Source organism: Mucor mucedo, assembly GCF_025094135.1.
Source record: "Mucor mucedo strain NRRL 3635 chromosome Unknown EV154scaffold_115, whole genome shotgun sequence".
Lineage (NCBI taxonomy): Eukaryota > Fungi > Mucoromycota > Mucoromycetes > Mucorales > Mucoraceae > Mucor > Mucor mucedo.
Window position 1 is genome coordinate 33,927 of NW_026252399.1, and position 25,906 is coordinate 59,832.

General features: G+C 37.0%; 6 protein-coding genes across 6 annotated transcripts; 3 read left to right on the top strand and 3 right to left on the bottom strand.

The window, feature by feature from the left end:
• Positions 1-473: 473 nt before the first annotated feature.
• On the bottom strand, positions 474-936 carry EV154DRAFT_567965 (uncharacterized protein; the record flags this gene model as incomplete). Its single annotated transcript, XM_051606050.1, has 2 exons — positions 474-739; positions 828-936. The coding sequence occupies 2 exons, from the start codon at positions 934-936 to the stop codon at positions 474-476; spliced, it is 375 nt and encodes a 124-aa protein (XP_051453472.1).
• A 1,790-nt stretch (positions 937-2,726) lies between these two features.
• On the bottom strand, positions 2,727-7,981 carry EV154DRAFT_485447 (uncharacterized protein; the record flags this gene model as incomplete). The annotated part of the gene is made up of 25 exons (XM_051598755.1): positions 2,727-2,820; positions 2,877-2,934; positions 3,094-3,176; positions 3,291-3,399; positions 3,450-3,532; positions 3,589-3,646; positions 3,806-3,888; positions 4,003-4,111; positions 4,162-4,244; positions 4,301-4,358; positions 4,518-4,600; positions 4,715-4,823; positions 4,874-4,956; positions 5,013-5,070; positions 5,230-5,312; positions 5,427-5,535; positions 5,586-5,668; positions 5,725-5,782; positions 5,942-6,024; positions 6,139-6,247; positions 6,298-6,373; positions 6,730-6,779; positions 6,933-7,059; positions 7,696-7,810; positions 7,962-7,981. 25 exons carry the CDS (start codon positions 7,979-7,981, stop codon positions 2,727-2,729), a joined length of 2,064 nt encoding a protein of 687 aa, XP_051453473.1.
• A 3,783-nt stretch (positions 7,982-11,764) lies between these two features.
• On the top strand, positions 11,765-13,625 carry EV154DRAFT_428059 (POT family-domain-containing protein; the record flags this gene model as incomplete). Its single annotated transcript, XM_051596394.1, has 3 exons — positions 11,765-12,059; positions 12,124-12,507; positions 12,544-13,625. The coding sequence occupies 3 exons, from the start codon at positions 11,765-11,767 to the stop codon at positions 13,623-13,625; spliced, it is 1,761 nt and encodes a 586-aa protein (XP_051453474.1).
• A 1,713-nt stretch (positions 13,626-15,338) lies between these two features.
• Positions 15,339-17,222, top strand: EV154DRAFT_605894 (POT family-domain-containing protein; the record flags this gene model as incomplete). The annotated part of the gene is made up of 2 exons (XM_051607500.1): positions 15,339-15,582; positions 15,648-17,222. 2 exons carry the CDS (start codon positions 15,339-15,341, stop codon positions 17,141-17,143), a joined length of 1,740 nt encoding a protein of 579 aa, XP_051453475.1. The 3' UTR covers positions 17,144-17,222.
• A 2,737-nt stretch (positions 17,223-19,959) lies between these two features.
• EV154DRAFT_28442 (uncharacterized protein) lies at positions 19,960-21,301 on the bottom strand. Its single transcript, XM_051594771.1, has 7 exons — positions 21,281-21,301; positions 21,033-21,213; positions 20,872-20,981; positions 20,682-20,810; positions 20,391-20,620; positions 20,082-20,329; positions 19,960-20,016 (listed from the first exon to the last, which is right to left on the bottom strand). Exons 2-7 carry the CDS (start codon positions 21,075-21,077, stop codon positions 19,996-19,998), a joined length of 783 nt encoding a protein of 260 aa, XP_051453476.1. The 5' UTR covers positions 21,078-21,213; positions 21,281-21,301; the 3' UTR covers positions 19,960-19,995.
• A 914-nt stretch (positions 21,302-22,215) lies between these two features.
• Positions 22,216-24,378, top strand: EV154DRAFT_574709 (uncharacterized protein). The gene is given in 6 exon segments (XM_051606435.1): positions 22,216-22,334; positions 22,395-22,472; positions 22,823-22,928; positions 23,039-23,156; positions 23,223-23,822; positions 23,842-24,378. The coding sequence occupies 6 exon segments, from the start codon at positions 22,272-22,274 to the stop codon at positions 23,948-23,950; spliced, it is 1,074 nt and encodes a 357-aa protein (XP_051453477.1). The 5' UTR covers positions 22,216-22,271; the 3' UTR covers positions 23,951-24,378.
• The last annotated feature ends 1,528 nt before the right edge of the window (positions 24,379-25,906 follow it).

The following is a 25,906-nucleotide window of genomic DNA, read 5'->3' on the forward strand; positions in this document are numbered from 1 at the left end:
GATTGAATTCATTCAAGAACATCAAAACTTTATTGTATTGATTGATTGACAGCTTCAATGCCCAGCGAAACTTCAATTATTTTTTTACTGCCCTTCTTATTTAAGGGAGCTTTCTATGCCACTAAAAAAGATGTAAGTAAGTGAGTATAACTAAATCAACTCACTCCATACTACTTTGCAATAAAATCTATTGACTATTGTCATTCTCATCAGTTTGTAAACCAATCTGTGTTCTAACATCAGTGTCTAAATGGAAACACTTTTCTTGTAAGTGCGCTTAAAAACAAATTATTTCTTGAAGAAGACAACAAAATAAGTAGTGCCAACAGTGTATGGGTGCTGAAGGTCAACCCGATATATACATTGGCTCTTTTTACAAAATTCTTATGATTTATGAAGTACCAAAATGCGGCTAAGCATTTTGTTAAAAAAAAAAAAATTAAAGAAATCTAGCGGGCTAAATAATATACTTTTTAACTTTCCATAGGCATTCTGTAAATCGCTGAGGTGCTAGCTCGTACTTTCATCGGTAAAGCCTTTAAAGCTAGTTCAAACTCGGTAACGTCAAAAGATCCATTGCTTTGGAAAGTAAACAAAGAAGCTTGAATGATAATAGCGGAAGAAGAACCAAAACTGGAAGATACACCAGAAGTAGATCCATCGAAAGGTGCAGCTACTAAGCTTCTATTCAGCATGCCACTTTCTAATAAACGGCTCCTGCAAGCTTTCGTGGGCTTTTCTCTTAAAGAAGTATTTATAGCAGTACCCCGAATAAAAATATCTTTCAATTATCTTACTGCATATAATGCATGAATTTTTATGCGTACCTTTTTGTACCTGAATTTCATTACCAATTTCTTTGTTTTGTTGCTCGTATTCTTCTTCCTCGGGATCTCTGACAAGAGGTCGCTTGGAATCGGAGTTTTTAGTAGACATAAGATTCATGATAAAAAAGTTTCCGAAGAAAAGGTGTTTTTGATTTTTAATGTTAATCAAACTTTAAATAAATCAGTATTTATAACTCCCATGTTAATAAAACTGGGAACTTTCAACAGATTCTCCAGGATTTTTTGTGGTCAAATGCCAGGGCCGCCGATTTTTCTGAGCTACAGTTGATTCATCTCTAAAATAAAGGTCATACAAATTGCCCCGATCTCATAATGGTAATGCACAATAGAAAAACGAATAAATATGGCAAGACTGAACTTTCGGGTTGCATACGTAACACGATTGTAGAGCTTTGTCCGTTCATGATGTTTAGCAGTTACATGTTCTAAACAACCCATAAAAAAGGTGAGCCACTTTTGACATTCGCAACGTCAGGTAGATGGTTTGGTGTAAAGGCTCTCAAAACAGGCAACAACACTACCACTGAATGGAAATACAGCTCCCACTACGATGCAATCAAGAGGGCGATTGTAGCTGTTGATGTCATCAACACCACCAAAGCATGCACGCATGCACGCAACGCACAGTGGAAGAGGGTCAGGTTCAAGAATGGTTGACTTTGATAGTGTTAGTGAGGACCAAACTTCAAGACAAGATTGGTTCTATGAATAATGCCTACCTGACGGGTCTTCCAAGAAAGACTATGATAACCACGGCTGATTTCCCTTTATCTCAGCGACATTTTTATTTGCCCCGAACAGGTTTTGAGCCTCTGTCGAATCACAGGAAAAATTCGTGTAGGCGTTGCAAAAACCTTTAATTCTGCAATATCATTGAAAATGCTTGGGACCTTTAGAGTTGCGCTTCTTCAGGATGCAGTTTTGATGAGAGTCAAGTACCCCGGGCATGCCATCTTCATCAATCCTATTTTTGATGACGGGTTGTTTAGACAGTTTAGCAGGTAATTTGATATATCTGACTCATGTTTCAATTCTTTAATACCATGACTTGTTTAGTGATCTACAAGCTGCTGTCCTTAAAAATGTGAGGAAAAACCCTGTGAATAAATGCAATTGATAACATACATTCCTCTCATTGACCAAAGGCTCGAAATAATTTAAAAGATATTTGATACTGAAAACAGGCTCAGGGAAAAACAGAAGAAAACAATTTTGCAACACTTGTCTGACAATTCGACAGGTATAGCACCTCTTCGTATTAATGTGCATATACCAGGTGGTATTAGACAGTCACCAGTCGTAACCACTAACTCTGGTTTATAAAAAATAAATAAACAATCTTTTTCCTCTACATAATTTCAGGGACAAATATATTTATAAATGTGTATATATGTTTAAGCAACTATTTTTCGTTACTTTCGTTGATTAAAAGGAATTCTAATTGTTTTCAACAAAAAACTACTTTATTTTTGCTTCCGATTAATTGTTCAGGGAGAAAATGATCCATTTCATCTATTTGAAAGTAAAAGATGATTTCAAAACATTGCACCGACAGTGTGGAAGAGGTCATAGCTTTATAGTACCCCCGCTGTAGAAGACCTTACAAGATGAATATAATTTATGTTAGTCAAATACCTCAAAACAAGAGGATATATAATCAACATCACTTACTTCATTCTTAGTCAATTTCACTCACAATAAAAGACCGCCTTGCTACCACATCAAGATGACCTCATCATCAAGCAAGCAACAAAAAGTTTAGCAAAGATACACTCTCCTGGAACTTTATACTGAATAGTTGCCAGAAACAGTCTTATTCTATCACGATAGCTGATTCCCACTCAATACCAACAAACCACGCTCGTAAAAAGCCCTCAGCTAGAAACTAACAGTGATTCCCGTGCTTTGCATCAACGTCAGTTGCAGTAACTCCTGATTGGTAAAGAGGACCGAAGGCATCTTTCTCTCATAGCTAAAATGAATTATTAGTGATTTCACTCATAATTGCAACTTATTATCACATCTTACCTATTATCTTTGAATTTCACCACAATAAAAGACTGCCTTGCTACCACATCAAGATGACCTCATCATCAAGCAGGCAACAAAAAGTTTAGCAAAGATACACTCTCCCGGAACTTTATACTGCATAGTTGCCAGAAACAGTCTTAGTCCACCACGATAGCTGATTCCCACTCAATACCAACAAACCACGCTCGTAAAAAGCCCTCAGCTAAAAACTAACAGTGATTCCCGTGCTTTGCATCAACGCCAGTTGCAGTAACTCCTGATTGGTAAAGGGAATCAAAGGCATTTTTTTTCTTAATGCTACAATGTATTATTAGTGATTTGGCTCTTATTTGATACTTATAATCACGTCTTCCCTAGTATCTTTGAATTTCACCACAATAAAAGACCGCCTTGCTACCACATCAAGATGACCTCATCATCAAGCAGGCAACAAAAAGTTTAGCAAAGATACACTCTCCTGGAACTTTATACTGCATAGTTGCCAGAAACAGTCTTAGTCCACCACGATAGCTGATTCCCACTCAATACCAACAAACCACGCTCGTAAAAAGCCCTCAGCTAGAAACTAACAGTGATTCCCGTGCTTTGCATCAACGTCAGTTGCAGTAACTCCTGATTGGTAAAGAGGACCAAAGGCATTTTTGTTCTCAAAGCTACAATGTATTATTAGTGATTTCACTCATAATTGCAACTTATTATCACATCTTACCTATTATCTTTGAATTTCACCACAATAAAAGACTGCCTTGCTACCACATCAAGATGACCTCATCATCAAGCAGGCAACAAAAAGTTTAGCAAAGATACACTCTCCCGGAACTTTATACTGCATAGTTGCCAGAAACAGTCTTAGTCCACCACGATAGCTGATTCCCACTCAATACCAACAAACCACGCTCGTAAAAAGCCCTCAGCTAAAAACTAACAGTGATTCCCGTGCTTTGCATCAACGCCAGTTGCAGTAACTCCTGATTGGTAAAGGGAATCAAAGGCATTTTTTTTCTTAATGCTACAATGTATTATTAGTGATTTGGCTCTTATTTGATACTTATAATCACGTCTTCCCTAGTATCTTTGAATTTCACCACAATAAAAGACCGCCTTGCTACCACATCAAGATGACCTCATCATCAAGCAGGCAACAAAAAGTTTAGCAAAGATACACTCTCCTGGAACTTTATACTGCATAGTTGCCAGAAACAGTCTTAGTCCACCACGATAGCTGATTCCCACTCAATACCAACAAACCACGCTCGTAAAAAGCCCTCAGCTAGAAACTAACAGTGATTCCCGTGCTTTGCATCAACGTCAGTTGCAGTAACTCCTGATTGGTAAAGAGGACCAAAGGCATTTTTGTTCTCAAAGCTACAATGTATTATTAGTGATTTCACTCATAATTGCAACTTATTATCACATCTTACCTATTATCTTTGAATTTCACCACAATAAAAGACTGCCTTGCTACCACATCAAGATGACCTCATCATCAAGCAGGCAACAAAAAGTTTAGCAAAGATACACTCTCCCGGAACTTTATACTGCATAGTTGCCAGAAACAGTCTTAGTCCACCACGATAGCTGATTCCCACTCAATACCAACAAACCACGCTCGTAAAAAGCCCTCAGCTAAAAACTAACAGTGATTCCCGTGCTTTGCATCAACGCCAGTTGCAGTAACTCCTGATTGGTAAAGGGAATCAAAGGCATTTTTTTTCTTAATGCTACAATGTATTATTAGTGATTTGGCTCTTATTTGATACTTATAATCACGTCTTCCCTAGTATCTTTGAATTTCACCACAATAAAAGACCGCCTTGCTACCACATCAAGATGACCTCATCATCAAGCAGGCAACAAAAAGTTTAGCAAAGATACACTCTCCTGGAACTTTATACTGCATAGTTGCCAGAAACAGTCTTAGTCCACCACGATAGCTGATTCCCACTCAATACCAACAAACCACGCTCGTAAAAAGCCCTCAGCTAGAAACTAACAGTGATTCCCGTGCTTTGCATCAACGTCAGTTGCAGTAACTCCTGATTGGTAAAGAGGACCAAAGGCATTTTTGTTCTCAAAGCTACAATGTATTATTAGTGATTTCACTCATAATTGCAACTTATTATCACATCTTACCTATTATCTTTGAATTTCACCACAATAAAAGACTGCCTTGCTACCACATCAAGATGACCTCATCATCAAGCAGGCAACAAAAAGTTTAGCAAAGATACACTCTCCTGGAACTTTATACTGCATAGTTGCCAGAAACAGTCTTAGTCCACCACGATAGCTGATTCCCACTCAATACCAACAAACCACGCTCGTAAAAAGCCCTCAGCTAAAAACTAACAGTGATTCCCGTGCTTTGCATCAACGCCAGTTGCAGTAACTCCTGATTGGTAAAGGGAATCAAAGGCATTTTTTTTCTTAATGCTACAATGTATTATTAGTGATTTGGCTCTTATTTGATACTTATAATCACGTCTTCCCTAGTATCTTTGAATTTCACCACAATAAAAGACCGCCTTGCTACCACATCAAGATGACCTCATCATCAAGCAGGCAACAAAAAGTTTAGCAAAGATACACTCTCCTGGAACTTTATACTGCATAGTTGCCAGAAACAGTCTTAGTCCACCACGATAGCTGATTCCCACTCAATACCAACAAACCACGCTCGTAAAAAGCCCTCAGCTAGAAACTAACAGTGATTCCCGTGCTTTGCATCAACGTCAGTTGCAGTAACTCCTGATTGGTAAAGAGGACCAAAGGCATTTTTGTTCTCAAAGCTACAATGTATTATTAGTGATTTCACTCATAATTGCAACTTATTATCACATCTTACCTATTATCTTTGAATTTCACCACAATAAAAGACTGCCTTGCTACCACATCAAGATGACCTCATCATCAAGCAGGCAACAAAAAGTTTAGCAAAGATACACTCTCCCGGAACTTTATACTGCATAGTTGCCAGAAACAGTCTTAGTCCACCACGATAGCTGATTCCCACTCAATACCAACAAACCACGCTCGTAAAAAGCCCTCAGCTAAAAACTAACAGTGATTCCCGTGCTTTGCATCAACGCCAGTTGCAGTAACTCCTGATTGGTAAAGGGAATCAAAGGCATTTTTTTTCTTAATGCTACAATGTATTATTAGTGATTTGGCTCTTATTTGATACTTATAATCACGTCTTCCCTAGTATCTTTGAATTTCACCACAATAAAAGACCGCCTTGCTACCACATCAAGATGACCTCATCATCAAGCAGGCAACAAAAAGTTTAGCAAAGATACACTCTCCTGGAACTTTATACTGCATAGTTGCCAGAAACAGTCTTAGTCCACCGCGATAGCTGATTCCCACTCAATACCAACAAACCACGCTCGTAAAAAGCCCTCAGCTAGAAACTAACAGTGATTCCCGTGCTTTGCATCAACGCCAGTTGCAGTAACTCCTGATTGGTAAAGAGAATCAAAGGTATCGTGTTCCTAAGGTTAAAATCTATTATTAGTGGGCCCACTTATAATTGAAACTTAATATCATGTCTTACTTATTTTCTTTAAATTTCAGCACAATCAAAGACTTCTTTGCAGCCCTGGAAGGAAGCTTTGTAGTGCAAACCAATCTTTAATCTCTGGAAAGATTAGGGTACGTTAATGTTTTTATCCATGTTATTGATTGATCGGAATACAAGTATACATCAGATAAGGTTGACAATAGCTCTACATTGGCACTTGTGTCTAAGTGATGACCGATAGGGAAGAAACGTACATGACTACCACATGTTATTAAAAATGCATGAGTAATAGAACAAGAAAAGTGGACAATAGTTTGTCTATCTTACCTGTTTGCCTGATGGGTGACCAGTAAAAGAGGCAATTAACTTCCTTGTTTCTAGAAGACATGACTGGTAAATATAACAACTGCTACTATTACTGATATATGCGCAGCAGATTAAAATATTTGAATAATAGACGCGACAGAGCAGGATTACGTATTTCCCTTTGTTTTAATTTGAGAATACAAGCATGGTTGTTGGGGACGTACGCGTTTCAAAAAGTGAAGGGTGAAGGGCAGAAAGAAAATATTCCTTGTTCTTCATTATGTTGCCAGTGTTCTTGGCATGGTAATAAGTGTATATTGGCAACCGAATCTTTTTGCTTAGACGATGTGGCTAATGGCAAAGTTGGTAAGAGAGAGCTTGAATACGGCTTTGAAGAATAATTACCTAAAGTTTCTCTTGAGCAACATTAATCACCATAGTTGCATTAAACCGCACGAATAAAAAACTGACTACAAGTCCCGTTAGCAAATTAAACACATACAAATATAAGTATTAGCAAGATAGTACTTGTCAATACAACACGTTACAGTAGCTCTCATAGACAATTCGTGGGGGATAATTATGCAGATGGGAGAAGAAAATGAATAATTTTTTTTCTCCTTAAATACCCCCAATAAAAAAAGAATGACGTCAGAGTTATCCTTTGGCTTTTTCATGCGGAATGACCTTAATTGGTAAAGAGATGTGACCGAACAGTGCTGAAACCGCGGCTATATAAACATTTCTAAGTTTCGTTGTAATTTGCATAGTCTCGAGCTAACATTTATAAAAATTTCGCGTTAGCTATACGCGGAGCTTTATAAGACATTTATGCAAAGGATGGAATAAATAAATTCTGTATTAGGTCATCTCCAGCAGATATGCTTAACACTATCTACAGTTGGTGTTTAAAAAGAATAGTTCATTTAAAAAAAACTATAAAAACCAAAGTTTACAAAATTGTTCCAGGCTGTTTACGAGACTTACAAATGTTGAGTAATCTTCACGACAACCAGCTTTTGAACAGCTTCGCGTGTTTGAATATATCTTTTCCTTAGTTATATGATGACTAATGAGTGTTAAAGTGACCATAAAGAGAACTCTACATAGTTTATGCACATACATAAACAAATTTCTTAAAAGACTTGACAATTATTAAAACTTCTGCGTTAAAAAACTAAATATCTAAACTGCTCTTATACTACTTGGTCGTGAATTCATCAGCGAAATAATTATACGTATATCGGGTTTACTGCAAAGGTTTGAGAACCATGACATTGGTTAACTATAGCTTTATAAAGAGAACAAGTGATATATACATAGCCCATTATAAAATCATTTTTTATATTAAGTAAAAAGTTTGTCAATTAACTTCCACGAGCTCAAGTAAGTTGGTTTTCAGTCTAAAATCAAATCTTCTGGCCACACCATGTATGACCCTTCATTTGTATGCACTAAGTATTTTGGATAGGGTTTCCTGCTGATTTGGCCGTCTTACCGGCTCCTAAACGATAACAAGTGTTACATAGTATAAGACATCAGCAAAATCTTGAGCAAAGTATATAGTTTGAATAATACTTACTGTTGTAGCTTCTCCCTCATTGTTGGGCTTTCTTCTTTGATGCTATTTGAAAGTTAGAACAAATAGCTTTATTGCAAATTTGCAAACTGATGTCGCAAACGTTAGACATACATCCGCTATAGATCCATTCCCGAATATTTATGCAGCTTTCCATATAATTTTTTCAGCAAAACTTTTGGTATTATGTAAATGCAAACATGAAAATTGTTGCCATTCAGCAACAATACTCTGCACGTATCTCTCATCTTAAAGACATATGGAATGAGCTCAACAATCTTGGAGACGTTAGTATGATTGTAAAAACTGTAAATATTACCAACTATGAACAAGTTTGTTTGCTGTGTGTGAAACTACAACAGTCGTTACTTAAAATTAATTCTAAAAAAATACAATTCATTTAATGCAAAGGTTGGAAACTAAGTATAGATTTATTATAAGACCAGAAAAGCTGACTAGACATAACTACCAGCGGCAATTATTCAATACAAAAAGAGTCAATCAATTCATCGCAGCAGATTTGCTTTAATGTATTCAGCTAAAATTAAGTTTAACTGTTGTTACTGACTTGTTTAAGTTAAAAAAGCGGTAACGTGAAATAAAGATAAAGAGTAAGATAAAAGTTTTTAAAAAGTGAGCACCAGACTATAAGTTGTCAACTAGGATAAAATAAAATATAAAGATATAAAAGGGAAATGCTACGACGGATCAGTTATCTGTGTCTTCGAAGGATTATAGTAAAATACAACTGGTAAGACTATTCAGTGCTGATTTATAAGAAGGGCTTTCGTACAATTATAGTAGTCATATATTTTTATAATGAAACCAGGCGTATATGAATAAGACTAAATCAGATTATAGTAAAGAACAAACTAAAGATTTTATTGGTTATTTTTGAGGTCCTTTTATAAGAAAAGGACAGAAAAGCCGTCAGAAAAATATAGGGATCTGAAGTCAAAAGGACCAACAGAAGAAGAAAAAGGTGGTGTAACACTGTTCAGTATAATTTTGGGTGTACGAGATGTTTCCTAAATTTCAGACACAAAAATGAAAAGACAGTCCTCCATCACACCCATTAGATTGTCGACTCTTTTTTTATTGCAAGAATGTCACAAAAACATACAATCCAAGGATCAGAGTGGGAGAATATCCCTCAGTGTACCGGTACTGTGTATGATCCTGATTCACGCCTTAAAGGTTGGATGCTAGTGCATGGACCACCAATTCCAGCCATCCAAGCCTACAAAAACAAAGTTTTTGTGAGCACGAAAAGAACACACCCGGAAGAACTTGAAATCACACATGCAGAGCCTCGTCCCACGACTGCAGAATCACCTTCTGCAATAGCTCATCGTCCGGAAGTCAAACGCCAGAGGAGAACCCTACCGAAAATAGGACAACCCCAAACTGCATGTCCTGCTATACACCCTCCTGCAATTACTCAACAGGCGCCACAATCTAAAGCAAACCCTCTTTTTGCAATTATTCGACCATCGCAGCCACCATTGATAACGGATCTTTCAACGCTTCAAAAGCATAAAAAAGAGTTATTTCCTGTAAAGCAAGTGGAACCCCCACAACTAACTGCGACACCACCTCAAGCAATTACACAATCACTCGTGCCACAACCTGCACAACCTGCACAAACTGCACAAGACTCGCTTGCGAATGAAAACAAAGCCCCGAGTCAACCACGGGTCAAAAGAGTCTTACCAAAAATTGGACAGGCTACATCGATTGCTCCACGCCAACCAGCATGGAAAAGTAACGAGCTTTATAAAAAGCTGAGCACAGATCAAAAACAAATTCATGATTTTGTAATCAAAGAACAGAAAAACGTATTTTTTTCTGGTTCAGCAGGTAATATTGAATGGACATAAGAGAAGATTCTTGATTAATTTTTTTTTTTATATTCAGGAACTGGTAAATCTGTTCTCTTACGATGTAAGTTTTTTATTTCGGGAGAGAAAACAGAGACTAACAAACTACATATATAGCCATCGTCAACACGCTTCAAACAATATTATCTAAAGACGAAATTGGAGTGACGGCATCGACCGGTATCGCCGCTGTCAACATTGATGGATCTACGATCTATAGGTATATTATTTTAATATTTGTAAATCCATCTAAGAAGCTAAACCGATATATTTTTCAAAGCTTTGCATCAATTGGATTGGGTGACCGAAACCCTGGATTATATATCAGCAGTATATTACGCAAACGTTCCAAAGCTAATCTTTTAAGAAAAACCAAGGTTTTAATTATCGATGAAATTTCAATGATTAGCGCGCAAACTCTTGATTTGATTGATTGTGTTTTAAGAGGTGTGAGATCTAATAGTAATCCATTTGGAGGTATACAGGTATTGTCGTTCAGGGAAAATAACAAAATGACAGAAGATACCAATACTTTTCATTCTTAGGTTATATTTTGTGGTGATTTCTATCAGTTACCACCAGTCAATGCAGAACATGGTCTTGCGTTTGAAGCAAATTGTTGGGACAACGCAATTGATAAGACGTTCATTTTAAAAACCCCTTTCCGCCAAACAGATCAAGGTTAGTTCAAGGTCTATTTTTTTTTTGTGGTTACTTGGACCATTGTGCTAAATTATCTTTTAAGGACTCGCTGCTATGTTAAATGAAATTAGAGTTGGAATTGTTAGCCCAGAGACTGAGGCCATTTTCAAAAAATTATCGAGACCATTAAATAATGACACTAACATTGAACCTACTGAGCTGTAAGTTACATAGCTAGTTTTTTTAATACGAGTTAATTTCTAATTATGTTTTAGTTACCCATTGAGGAAAGAAGTCGATAGGTCAAACACATACAAACTCCAGCAATTAAATGGTCAAGAACGTGTGTTTATTGCGGAGGATTCGGGGAAGGATGTATATTTGATTAGTTGCATGGCGCCCAAAAAGCTTACATTAAAAGTGGGGTGCCAGGTCATGCTTATAAAAAATCTCACCCCAACGCTTGTGAACGGATCCGTTGGAATAGTTACAAGCTTCGGTAAAAATAAGGAAAACGGACGGGAACTGCCCGTTGTTAAGTTCGCCAACGGTGAAACAAAAGTGTTAGATAATGAAGACTGGCGAGTAGAAGTTGGTGGTAAATATAAGGCTTGTCGAACCCAAATCCCACTTATGTTGGCTTGGGCGATTTCAATTCACAAAAGTCAAGGACAAACCATTGATTGGATGCAGGTGGATTTGGCTAAAACATTCGAAGATGGACAAGCTTATGTGGCATTATCGAGAAGTGTCAGTTTGGATTCAATGCGGGTATTGAATTTTGACCGAAAACTCGTCAAGGTGCATAGTGGAGTGGCGGAATTTTATAAGCAATTCAACTAAAATTTCCTTTTGCTTCCGAAACATCCCTTACTCTTGATATATATATATAACTTACACTGGGACGAGTCATTTTCTCCTTCTTTCACCTAATCTGTTTAATTAAATTTTTTTCATGAAAACCCAAGAAAACGGCCAATATGCTGATGTACAAGAAAACGATCAATTTGCTGATGTACAAGAAAAAGACCAATATACTACAGTACAGGAAATTGAGCAGCAGCAGGATTATGAGCTCGCAAGAGTTGTAGAGCCCACCAAAGAAGACTGGTGCAACTTGAGAGAAGTTTCGGATGATATTCCCAAGGCTGCCTATCTTGTAATTTTGGTTGAATTTTGTGAAAGATTTACTTATTATGGCTTGACTGGACCATTCCAGAACTACATACAAAACCCTAATCCGCCAAGTTGTAAGTAACACGAAACTTCGCCACAATCCTTTTTTTTTTAAAAAAACATCACCTATTTTATCAGACCCAGCAGATTTACCTGGGGCGATGGGCAAAGGTCAGCAGGCAGCCACGGCTTTAACGACGTTCTTCCAGTTTTGGTGTTACATTACGCCCATCATCGGAGCTATTATTGCAGATCAATATTGGGGTAAATACAAGACAATTCTAGTATTCGCTTGCATATATTTTGTTGGGTTGGTTATTCTGACATTGACATCCATACCCGCTGCAATCGCATCAGGTGCTACCTTTCCTGGATTTATTGTTGCAATCATTATTATTGGTTTTGCCACGGGTGGAATCAAGGCTAATGTTTCACCTCTTGTCGCCGAACAATATCAAAACACCAAGCCCTTTATCAAATTACTTCCACGCAAAATTTCCTCAAAATTCTCAGCCAATGAAGGTGACCTTCCTACCCACAACCACCTTGACACAGAAGAACGGGTTATTGTGACACCTCAAGCCACATATCAAAAGCTATTCAACATGTTTTATTGGGGTATAAATGTTGGTTCTCTTGCCGCTATCACTACCGTCATTCTGGAAAAAAACTGTGGTTTCTGGCCAGCTTTTCTGTTACCCACGCTTGTATTCATACCTGGTATTCTACTTGTATTGGCCGGTAAAAAATATTATGTTCGCAATCCTCCTCGTGGCTCTATTTTTATTGAAGCTGGTAAAGTCATTCGGCTTTCTTTTAAATATGGCCTCGAAGGTTGTAAACCATCAGTAATGCGTGTAGATCATCCTGAAGAAGCTCAAAAGGCTACATGGGATGATGTTTTTGTGGATGAACTTCGTCGAACTTTCAAAGCGTGCATTGTATTTTGTTGGTTTCCTATTTACTGGCTTTGCTACTCACAAATGACCAACAATATGGTTTCAATGACTGCCACAATGAAAACAGGCAATGTCCCAAATGACATTATGCAAAATATCAATCCTTTGACACTTGTGGTTTTAATTCCTTTGATGGACCGCTTCTTCTATCCTGGTCTTCGTCGTTTTGGGTTTCATTTCGGGCCCATGGCGCGCATCACATGTGGATTCGCCTTTGCATCCTTTTCTATGGCCTACGCCGCTGGTATTCAGGCCTATATTTACAGTAAGGGTCCCTACTACGACCATCCTACCGGCAATGGTCAGAACGATGTTTCTGCAGGATTGATTGTTCCTGCATATGTTTTAGTAGCAATATCAGAAATTTTCGCTTCTATCACGGGTCTAGAATATGCTTTTAGAAAGGCGCCCGAGAAGATGAAGTCTCTTGTCATGGCAACTTTCCTATTAACCAGCTGTTTTGGTTCCATTCTTGGCTTTGCCCTGGTCTCAGTGGCAGTGGATCCCAAGCTTTTATGGATGTACACAGGTATTGCTGTGGCCATGGGAATTTGTGCGCCATTATTCTACTATTGTCACGGAAAGAACGATCAGATTGATGTATTAGAAGACGCAATTGCTAGAAATAATGAAACCGAAACGGCTGCCGAATATGAAGCAGAGGTTAAGCCTACTGTCTAATTGGACCCCACATACCCATTTTTTTCTTTGAAATCATAAAAGCTACTTTGATTTGGGAAAAATATTATCGGCTGTTTAAGTACATGCCTTAATTGTTAACATATGTCCCTGTTCCGTGATTTCCATTAGGGGGTTTCAGAATCAAAAAAATTTAAGTTTGCAAAAATGTTAGTGTAACTCCATAAGCCAATTATATTCATCACTTTCTGAGTCCCCCCCTCCCTTCAATGAAATAAAAAATAAATTGTAAAACTTTGTATCGTTTACTATGTTAAGTTTCAATAAAGGTATATAGATTAGTTAAATATGTCGATGCATCATAAAATATTCTGCCATTGAATTCTAAGTTTTTAGTCTAATTTAGACTATTTTATTTTTGCAAAATGTTTTTGCAACTCTTTTGTTGCAAAAACTTAGAAAGAATCATTAACCAATCATAACCCAGAAATATTTTTGCAAAATATAAGGTTTTTGATTCTGAAACCCCCTATTGTAATCTAAAATTGTCTGATTTGATCCGACTGTCTTCTATAAACCCAAAGAAAAAAATATTCAAGTATGTCTTTATTTGAATGCACACCACAAAATATTGTTGTAAGAATGGACCATTATTCGATGCTGATTGAAAGTGGAGATCATAAGAACAAGATATATTAACTTGGAGCTTTGCCTCATTTCTTGTGATTCGCTATAAAAGATCGGCAAGTCAAATGTAAAATGAATACGCTGTATGGCTAGCTTTTTTAAAAAAAATCGACATGAACATTTTTGTCTGGTGTCCAGACGATTTGCTTACGATGGTACTTGTTTTATATTTGGAGTGGGATCAAATTGTTAAACAAAGACTACAGTGGATATAGAAATGAAATGCGGAGGTCTAAACTAGGAAAGAAATGCGAGAAGATTTCGCTGTGGTACTGATAGCCAGTCTTGTGTCTGCGATAACGCTCTTTGATAAAAGCGCAGAATCTCTCATTTAATAAATTACAAAAAGAAGCAAATCATAAAATATTTAGTCTTGTGCTCAGTTTTAACAGATTAATGACTTTAATAGTTCACAGGGTGTACCAGTGTTTTTTATTTCTTTTCAAATTAAGAAATATCACATGTAGCAATGTACCCTTTATTACCTGTTTAAAGTATTCTTTCCTAAAGTGAAATATTAAATCGACTTCTGAGATTTGGTTTTCTCATCTTACTATTGGAACTGGATGCTTGTGTATCGTCAAACCAAAATTTCGATTATTTTACGTAGACGAATTTGTCAAATCACTGGTTACACAAACGCGGCACTCAGAATTAGAGATCCCTTACTTTTTATTTTTTCATTGGCTAATATGTAACGTCTCAGCCATATTTTATGCAAAGCATATGTAGCTTTTTTTATATACAATTGAAGGATGCAACTATTGATGAGTGTTAATTTATTGATCCATTTCGAAGAGAGAAATAAAGCCAGACGTCAGTTTTCCTACTCAATTTTCCCAGGGTGATCACTCTATCTTTACCACGCTCACAGACAAAAAAGCGATTGAGGAAATTCTGAGGTGGTCAATGGAATGCGTGGAATAAAAAAAATAAAAAGTGGTTTGACAATAACGAGTTTCTGTGTACCTACAAATTCAAAATTACATTCCGATAGCATGTAATATAAAAGGCAGTTATACTTTTTGATCTTGTCCCCTCTTCTTTTTTTTTATAGTATTCTTAACTATGGACGAAAAAGATACAAAAACAGACCTTAGTGTTCTTAACCAAGAGCACTATGATGTCTCAGAGGATGGAGATATTCGTATCGAACCTACAGAAGAAGACTGGATCAATTTAAAGGAAGTCGGTGACGATATTCCTAAAGCTGCCTACTTGGTTATTCTTCTTGAATTTTGTGAGAGATTTACCTTCTATGGTTTAACTGGTCCTTTCCAAAATTTCATCCAAAATCCTGTTCCCGAAAGCTGTAAGTACATGATATAAAAAAGTTCTTATCAAACATCTAACGATTCTTGTCATTCTTGTCATTAGATCCCGCTGATTTGCCTGGTGCAATGAACCGAGGTCAAAAAACTGCAACTGCTTTAAACACTTTCTTTCAGTTCTGGTGTTATGTCACTCCTATTATTGGTGCCATTGTTGCTGATCAATACTTGGGTAAATACAAGACTATTCTTGTTTTCTCTGGTATCTACTTCTTTGGTTTGCTCGTCTTGACCTTGACTTCTATTCCTAGTGCTATTGAAGCAGGTGCTACTTTCCCCGGTTTTATTGTTGCCATTATCATTATCGGTATTGCCGCTGGTGGTATTAAAGCCAATGTCTCCCCACTTGTCGCTGAACAATACCAAGTCACTAGACCCTATGTCAAAACCATCACACCCAAGATCTCTTCAAAGTATGCTGCTGATGAAGGTGACCACGTTAAAGGTGAAGTTGCCGATAAATCTTATCGTGTCATTGTCTCTCCTCAAGCCACCTATCAAAAGCTTTTCAACATGTTTTACTGGAGTATCAATTGTGGTTCTCTTGCTGCTATTGTCACTATCGTCGTTGAACAACAAGTTGGTTTTTGGGCTGCTTTCCTTATTCCCACTTGTATTTTCATCCCTGCCATCTTGGTCGTTTTAGCCGGTAAAAAGATTTATGTTATCAATCCTCCTCGTGGATCTATCTTTGTTGAGGCAGCCAAGGTTATTCGTCTTTCATTTAAGTACACTCTTGAAGGTACTAAACCATCTAATTTACCTGCCGAGATTGCAGCCACTGCTACTTGGGATGATGTCTTCGTTGATGAACTCCGTCGTACTTTCAAGGCTTGTGTTGTGTTCTGTTGGTACCCCATCTACTGGCTTTGTTATTCTCAAATGACTAGTAACATGGTCTCCATGGCTGCCACTATGCACACCGGTAGTGTCCCCAATGATATTATGCAAAACATCAATCCCTTATCTTTGGTTCTCTTTATCCCCATCATGGATCGTTTCGTATACCCCGGTTTCCGTAAGATTGGTATCCACTTCAGACCCATTATGCGTATTACCTGGGGTTTCTTCTTTGCTGCACTTGCAATGGCCTACGCCGCTGGTATTCAAGCCTTAATTTATAACACTGGTCCTTACTATAAGTACCCCAGTGGTACCGAGAAGAATGATGTTAGTGGTGCTTTAATTGTTCCTGCTTATATCTTGATTGGTATCTCCGAAATCTTTGCTTCTATTACTGGTCTTGAATATGCCTACAAGAAGGCCCCCGAGAAGATGAAGTCTCTTGTTATGGCCATTTTCTTGTTCATGAACTGTTTCGGTTCTATCCTTGGTTTTGCTCTTGTATCCGTTGCTGAAAATCCCAAGTTGATGTGGATGTATGCCGGTATTGCTATTGCCATGGGTGTCTGTACTCCTCTTTTCTATTACTGTCACGGTAAGAACGATGCTATCGATGTTGCTGAAGATTCGATTGGTCGTGATAAGAAAATACACACTTCGGCTGTTACCGAATTTGAGGTCGAGAAGGGTGTTGCTTAAATTCACTTACAAATATCATATCAAAACATTTCATTCATTAATCTTTTTATTCTTTTAACTAATATCACTTATTTTTACTTGCACACTTTTTTATTTAATTTTTTTTTCTTTATCACTTATTTTTATTTTCTACTTTGTTGGTTAGTGTGCATTAATAAACCAATAACAAACAATTGATAAAGAGACATGTGTCATCGTGTACAATAATTGCCATTTTAAAATATAAGGTTTTCGAGAAGTGCTACTTGACTTTCTTTTCCTTCTATTCCAAATACACGGTCTTGTGTAACATTTGCACAGATCCATTCTACAAATATTCTTTTTTTATTTAATTCCCGCGTGATGGGAGGGGGATCCTTATTGTCCATGCGCAATTTATGATGAATATAGATTTACCTTCATAAGTTCCACAGACCTAGTGTATTTTGAGGCTTCCTATCATCATTTGATTCGAATACATGAAAAAAATCGGTCACTTTTAGCTCATCACACAGGTCTTGTACAATGTGAAGTCGAATAGCTATGCGAAATGTAGCACGATGGATCCGTTTAACCCGTTCAAGCACGCCTTAGTGCCAAGCAAAAAGGTTTCCAGTGAGACTATAATGGGACTGAGTAATGTATTCCGTGTTAATTTATCTCATACAAGCCAGATAGCTCACATCAAGTTCTCTCTTTTTCTTAATCTTATATTGCCGGATGTCATAATTACATATGGATTCTCCATAATCACATCAGCATGTTCTCAGCTTTGCTTATGACAGCAAATGTGAACACCAATTTTTCTAACTGGTCACTACCCATCCGATGTAGTGAACAAGGTTTATACTAAAGACTTATCTTGTTCGCTATCGGAATATATAGTCGCGGTTAGTTTCTGATTTTATCAGAACTAAATTGCATTGTTTGTGATACGTCAAAATATTATGCCCTGGATTCATCCCTAAATACACCCTACGGGGAATTGCGGTTGCCAACAAATTGAGTGAAAAGGTGACACCTTGTGGTCTTTATTTAAGATGGAGGAATCACCAACAATCGGATTGATACCCGGTAGATAAAACAATTACCCTGTCAGGATAACAACAAATCTTCAGTTTACCCGCGATGATTCTTTAGGTAGGAGTCCCATCAGCTAGTAACATTTGGCAAAGGTTTAACTCTTCTATTTATGACTGAACAAATATCCACCTGCGTTCAAAATAAGCAAATATGCAATTATATTCCCTCTTATTTACCCTCGCATCAGGCCACTTTTTTTTTCAGGTTTATAGTGCCATGTGATGAAGTTTGCGCCTCTATCTACATAGATAAAACAGTTAAACCTATGGAAATTGGCGTTTTTACAAAAATAATTGTCACTTTCATAAAAATAAAAATGATTGGCCGAAATCTAGCAGAAATTCTTAGCAAGCAGTAAAGTACAGAGGATCCACACCCAAAGTTCGTTTTTGTAAACTGCCCAAATTCGCTCTTGCATTAGTCAACGCTCGCTTTTGTATCACTCAATGTTAGACACATAAATATTTTTTATATTAGAGGGGTTCTTTATTGAGGTATGTCTGGAAATTGTTAACAGAGTGCTGAGCAATATTAGGGGTCTTTCTGCTAATGCTTTCACCAACTTCACTAATTCTAGTTCTTGAATCTTCTGTTTCTCGAAAAACACTTTGTTCCATTGAATTCTTTATGACCAACCATAGATTTTCAATTGGATTGAGTTCAAGAGAATACGGAGGGAGAGATATAGCTCTATAGTCTCTCAACTCGATTAAACTCGTGATACTCTGGAATGTATGAATCGGTCCATTATTCTTGATGTATAAATTATGAAAAGAAAAACAACAGCAGTTTACAACAGCAGTTTACAACAGCAGTTTACAACAGCAATTTACAAAAACGAATTTTAGTTCTTTGGAAAGCGAACTTTTGGTGTGGAGCCACTATATATATCATTAATTTTTTATAAAGAACATCGAAAGTATTACCTCCCCCCCCCCCCTACACCATTACATCTCTTAATGGGTTTCAGAATTGAGACCCATTAACATCATTATCTTTAAGAAGAGTTATTTTTTTGCTACAATGTTATGTGACATTAGGTGGATACAATACGCTTTTATTGCAAAAATAACATAACTTGAATTTTTGTTTTTGGTGATTCAAGGAGGGTAATTAGACTATTAAAAACCCCATTTGCCGAAGGATCTCATTGTTTTTATTGGACTAAGGGTAGTAATAAAACTGCATAACTTAAATTATATGTGAGTAACAGACATGGTATAAAGTATGAATTATAGGGGGCTTGGGTGACGTATTGTTCTGATCGAGCTTATATACAGATATAACTCTATCATCAATTCTTTCTTTCTTATTTGATAACCTTTCTATCAATCATTATTGCATTACTCTTTAAATCAAATACATGCTATTACACTCTATTTACTACGCATTGATTACTCATCAATATATAGAAAACAATAGCCATACATGTATTCCAGATAATACAATCCAATGATATGATCGCTCGTCAATAACAAGATTCTCGAAGGTACCATGAGATGCTCGATCTTTAATTGACAATACGCCTATTGTATATTTGACAGGTTTCACTTTAATGATTGATATTCAGCCAGCCCTGAATATGTATATAAAGAACCCAATTTATTGTAAAATAAAGACTTTAGTTTATTTTTGCAGTTTGATAATTTTACTTCGTCAAATTTCTTTATTCTTAATTCGTTGTTTTATCTCTCGAATTTCTCACGTATAAAATGGTAACATATTAGAAGTCAACGGACGGCTTCGCATGCTTTTGTTGGTGAGTATTCAAGATTCTATCTAAATTCAGATCAACATGTGCAGGATATTTCCTTTTGCGATTGTTGCTTGCAGTTTAGAATGTCTGTTAAGTTTTTTTTCTGTTATCCATAGTTACCAGAAAGTTTATTTCAGGTATTCTATAGTCACCGGCAAAAAAGGGTCCATGGAAGTTATAGTCTCGAGAGAAATTCTGGACTGAACAGTAATCATCGTAAAATTGCTGGAGGATTCTCAGCTTATTCAATTGAATACAGAACGCGGACAGTTCATGAAGTGAAGCGGGGCATTGGACTTTCATCAGCTCAAACATGACCCTGGCGCCGCTCGCATGTTGAGTGAAACCGTACGCTGTTATATTTAATCCTAGATTTGGGACATAAATATATAAGTTCAAAACATGGTGCAAGATGTTTAGTTACTTTACCTATGGCTTGTAATACTAAGATGCATTCAGCATTACATTCTTCATACCCACTAATTGCAAACAGGGCCAGTCTTAACAAATCATTGTGTGTTTGCTTAGCATTATTCTTCTGGTATTCAGCCTTGACCTCCGCAAAACCTGTGTAGTGGCTGATTCGTCTTTTTTTAATGATTACACAACCACCATCCGGTCTCTTATCATAACTTTTCAGATCAGTCTTTGTATTTAACCTTTTAAATGAATTAAGAATTAAATATACTGCCTAATAAATTGTTTCAGAGTTCATTTTACCATAAAAAAAGCTGCGATTTTTCGGGCTTATGAAAAAGAGGGGATATAATAGGTTGTAAATACCCATTTATCAACTCAGTCTCCTCCACCTTATGTTCCAACAGACTTTCAGTAGGAAGCATATTCAGCCTAAACAATTAAAGTTATATAAATTAAAACACACTGAATATTATATGTTTACGCATCTTACAAATTAATGAGAACATCTACCAGTCTCCTGTCTTGCTTGGAGGCTTTCTTGTAAGTATCAAACAGTATCAACTTAATCGAATCCCTTTCATCCTTTTCGACGTTAAAGCTCTAAGCAAAAAGAGTGAGTAATAATCATGTGTTAAGACTATTGTATCTTACTCCGAATAATTCTGTGATATCTTTGAAAATATGGTGTCTTTCCATCACGCTCACCCTTCTCGACCTTCAGGTGTTGTCTCAGAGCTCTACCCTAAATAAGTAAAGAGTAAAGACTCCAAGCACTAGATAAGGATTTACCTTTTCTACTTGGGGCTCTATGCATTGTTGAGAGGGACAACTTCTGCATCTACATCTTATTTTAGAATCACATGTTTTTTCCTTACATATTTTGAAATTATGTGACTTACAGAGCCAAGTGCCACCATTTTTTAAAGTATTTCAAAATACTTTAGCAGACCGCATGACCTTGTGCCACTGGCGGTCCACTTAATGGACCGCCCCCATCACGTTGATACCCTAAGGGCTAACAACGGGAACAAGGAGGGTCTTCGTCATATATGGCGAAGACCAGCCTCCGCCGTAATATCACAAAAAGTGGAGAATACCTTCATTTTTTAAGTAAAACATTTCATTGATAACAGGAATTATTATTAAATAACCTTTTCGTAATATACTATCTTTTATACAAAAGAAAGGAACCAAGTATGTAAAGATGATTAACTCAATGATTTTATAAGGGAGAAGAAAAAAGACAAAGAAAAAAAAAGGGTGGGTTTTTATAACCTGATAAATACGAACTGGATTGCATCAGAATGATTTAGTCAATTGTTTATTTAATCAATTATGATGTTTCAGCCTTTACCTATAATAGAAACATCCCCAAAAACCCCAGGTATATGAGCCTAGATGTTTCCTTCATAGGTAAAGGCTTAAACATTATAAGTGATCCCATATTGCATAACCCGCTCTCAGTGTTGGGAGATCCCAACAAGGAAAATTTATATTATCATGCGACCATAGTCTACAAAAAAAAATCACTTCAATTGGCATCTATATCATGCTTCACTATTGATACGTGCTGTTACTGACAATTAACAAGTTCCGAATTGCTTGTATTTAAGCTCGGGTGGGATGTACAAACTCACTTAAATATTATATGTAAAGGCTGAAACATATGGATGATCAAATAGATCCTGACATAATCCAGTTCTTGTTTATCAGTGTATAAATAGAACCCGTTTATACGATTTCATAATTAAATAAACAATTGAATCATCTTGACGTATATAGGCGCTTTTTTTTAGCAGTCTAAAAATAAAATATCACCTTTTTTTTTATAATTAAAAGGATATACTCCCATTTTTTGTTATCACAACTACGGCTAGACTTCTCTGCATAATGGAGATTTTCCCATTACCCGTTGTAGGCATTGTAAACCTGTATCTTACATTACCAACCACGGTAGGTCAGAATGTAGAGTAGTATGCCTTGGCTAAGGATATACTTCTCTATATAATGAAGATTTTTCCATTACCCGTTGTAGGCATTGTAAGCCTGTTTTTTTACATTACCAACTACGGTGGGTCTGAATATAGAGTAGTAAGCCGTATTTTGAGATCCATTGATGATCTCAAAATACGGGAAAAAATAGGATGTATAACGTGACTTTAGAAAAATTTACAAAAAGACGTAGGTGTACATTATCTTCTTTTACTTGTAGGGCTAACTTAAAAAACCATTGACTCACGAAACTTTAATCCCGTTAGCGCAGAGATTTCCTTCTGCGATTTTCGTTTTATTATGTTTCCAGTAAGGGCACATAATAATCGAACAAAATTGTTTCTGTCTCCCAACAATGCGTAGAGTTCCAATAATGGTTGTACTAGCGATCAAGAGGTATACGAAACAGATAATTGTGGTTGTGCAAATAACTGATCGTTTGTTATTAGACTCAAGACCAAAGGGCAGAAGGGACATTAAAACGGTCCTTAAAAGAGTCCTTCGTTTTCAATAACATTTACCAAGCAGATCTCTTGGAACAAATAAATAAGAAAGGTAAAACTTCACAGGATCAGTCACAAGCACAAGCACAACTATCCAAGGTAAATCATTATCTAACACTTGAATTTTTTATACTTTACTTATTTACACACTGTATATTCAAGAAGAAGATGGGCTGTTCATCGAAGGATCCGAAAAATCTGTGGGCGCAATCATCAAGTCTGCAGCTATATCCTCATACCACAGATACTACGAGGATAATAAATTAAAACCCATGATCACGTAAGTAAAGCACCATTTAATATCTTAAATGAAAGACTCAGTGCTAACTCGGACTTTACAAGTTAGACTTGGCTTAAATAATATCTTGGACTTGTCGTACGTCTTCCCAGATTCCCAATCTGCTTTGTTCATTCCAGATCAGTGGAAAAACTTGAAACGGTCGCTCAAGAAATATAATGATACCAAACCTTGTCATATCAACCGCAAAGCCCAATCAACATTGTCTAAAGCAGAGATTATTGCTCAAACCGATCTCCCAAAGGCTAGCGATTATTTGAACGGGTATCTTTATAAATACAAACCCAAGTTGAGTCAAGACGATGCCTTTATTATTTTATATGTTCACGCCTTTATTTGCGAATTTTTGGCCTTCAATCAGTACATGTTTGACAAGAACATTGAAAAGAACGAGCAAGATTGTATTGTAAAGTTCTGGGGTCCATTGATGGAGAAGCTGGTACAAAATACTGGTTTAAGACTCAAATGGGGTGAAAGCTCATGTTCCATTGCTCCCAACCGCCTGAGGGCCGATGTTCGGGTGATCTATGATAATAAAGAAGGACAACAGCACAAGGAGTACGACATAATGCAAATAGAAGCTAGTCGAATATCCCCAACCAAGCAGCAGTTTGACTTTGGTAATCAACTTGGTTATTTACATACAATGTAATTTTCGTAATTTAAGGCGGGTTTTCAAAGTTTACGTAATATTTTACACTGTCTTCAAGCGAGTCGATGACATCTTTGGTTTCCGCAATCAACTTCGTATGATCAAAGTATTCCTCCGGTTATAGTTGACTTTAAGTTTATAACATCACTTTGAACCACTTTAATAATTACTCGAAACGAATGGATCGATTTGAAAAAGACCACCATCATTGCAGGATTACATTGTAGATAGGTATGATCAGACCCTAAATGGATGTGGCTACACTGTAAATAGCAGGGACGCATTTTAATTGGCTCGCGCCTGGGCTTTAAGCGTGCCCGGCTTGTTTTAAGCTGTAAATGGCTGTGATCGCCTGTTTATCCAAATTCCAGCGAAGATAAAAAGCAAGAGCTTACAATTTCAAAGAGTCCATCTTGGTATCCTCCACAACCAAACCAAAAAGCAGCTCCTTTGATGGCCATCCCCCCACACCTTCGATGAGTACTTTTTTTCATTTGTATACCGTGACCGACAATTAAAACTCGCCCAAATTTTTCTGATTTTGGAAATGCCTAATAAAATGTTCTCTAGTGGTCAACTTACTGTGGAAACTTGCATTTAAAAATTTATATAACATACCTTAAGTTGTATAGTACAACATATAAAAGTTTAATAAAAAAAAACTAATGTCTAGTGTTGCCTCCTTTGGCTTCAATGACAGCCTTGCATCAGGCGGGCATTGAAGAAACTAATGCCTCCGGGTATTCAGTGTCAATGTTCGACCATTCGTTCCAAACGATGTCTTCCAACTTTTGGATAATTGTAACACCTATTGAGCGCTTATTCACACGAAGTTTGGTGTATCCCCATATATGCTCAATAGGGTTTAAATCTGGACTTTTTAGTGGCCATGTGTCAAATCCAGTTACCATGGTTTTTTGCTTATACCACTTAGCATAATTGCCCGTGTGGATCGGTGCATTATCTTCTTGGTATATAAAGTCTTTGTTATAGATATAGCCTTGATTTTTGATCCAATAAATAGCATAATTTGACAGCATCGTGATTTACTTATCTTGTTCGATTATGCCTCTCAAAAAGGACGAGCGGGCCCAAACTCTTTGCGTAAAAGCAACCCCACATCATCAACGATCTATTACCGAACTTCAAAGTTCCAACTCTATATCTTTCTTACAGATTTCTCCAGTCTTTCTGATGGCGGTAACACCAGACGCACCCCTTTCAAGCCTGAACATCAACTCCTCAGACCAAATAGCTGACTCCCACTATTCAGAGGTCCATTTCACTTTATCCTTACGCCACATAAGCCTCTTTTCCTTTTGGACATCCGTAAGAAGGGGTACTTCAGTGATTTTACATTGCTGGGACCCCATTTTCTTGATACATCTGTGGTATGTCGCCAAAGATACCTTCAAACCTGACGTGGCGGCCTTCCAATAATCAATGTTTGTAAACCTGATTGCGACGGATTGCAAGTTTTTTTTTTTAAATGAGTTCCCTGTGCGGTGGAAATCTTCTTCTGGGCCCACTTTCTTATGGTTGGAAACGGGGAGTTGGTTTTAGTATACCGATTTATAGCATCCCTGACGGTCTCTTTGGGGATACCCAACTGACGACTAATATCCACAAACGATCCTTCTCACTCCCATGCGCCAACTTAACGTCCATATTCAGCGGGGTCAAGTTCATTATGACTAGTATTGAAGATTGTGTTCATGATTCTGTAATTTTTAGTAGGAAAATAAGGTTGTCATAGCTTCAAAAATAGCATGGGTTTAGACACATATTACAAATAAAAAGCTGTAAAATCTACTCGGACGTCCTAAACGATGCTTAGATGGCATATCATGTAAAGAGAAGTAAACCATACCTCTAGTTACCTTTACATAAAAATAAAAATTGCTACTCGTGCAAGTACAATAGAAGCAAAAATTCAACACAAATATGAAAATCGAGCAGCTATAAAAGTGAAATTTGGCCGGAGTCTAGGTCACTGGAAAACAAACATTGGGGTTGGGGCCACTGTACTGTGCTTTCAGTTGCTATTATTATGATATGGTTGCTTGCTTAGTTTAATCAG

Coding starts and splice junctions, on each gene's coding strand:
- EV154DRAFT_574709 (XM_051606435.1), top strand. CDS start 22,272: ATGGAGATTTTCCCATTACCCGTTGTAGGCATTGTAAACCTGTATCTT. Junction 22,335..22,394: donor ATCTTACATTACCAACCACG/GTAGGTCAGAAT, acceptor TATATAATGAAG/ATTTTTCCATTACCCGTTGT. Junction 22,473..22,822: donor GTGGGTCTGAATATAGAGTA/GTAAGCCGTATT, acceptor GTTTGTTATTAG/ACTCAAGACCAAAGGGCAGA.
- EV154DRAFT_28442 (XM_051594771.1), bottom strand. CDS start 21,077: ATGGAAAGACACCATATTTTCAAAGATATCACAGAATTATTCGGA. Junction 20,811..20,871: donor GTAGATGTTCTCATTAATTT/GTAAGATGCGTA, acceptor TTAATTGTTTAG/GCTGAATATGCTTCCTACTG. Junction 20,017..20,081: donor TACCTGAAATAAACTTTCTG/GTAACTATGGAT, acceptor CAATCGCAAAAG/GAAATATCCTGCACATGTTG.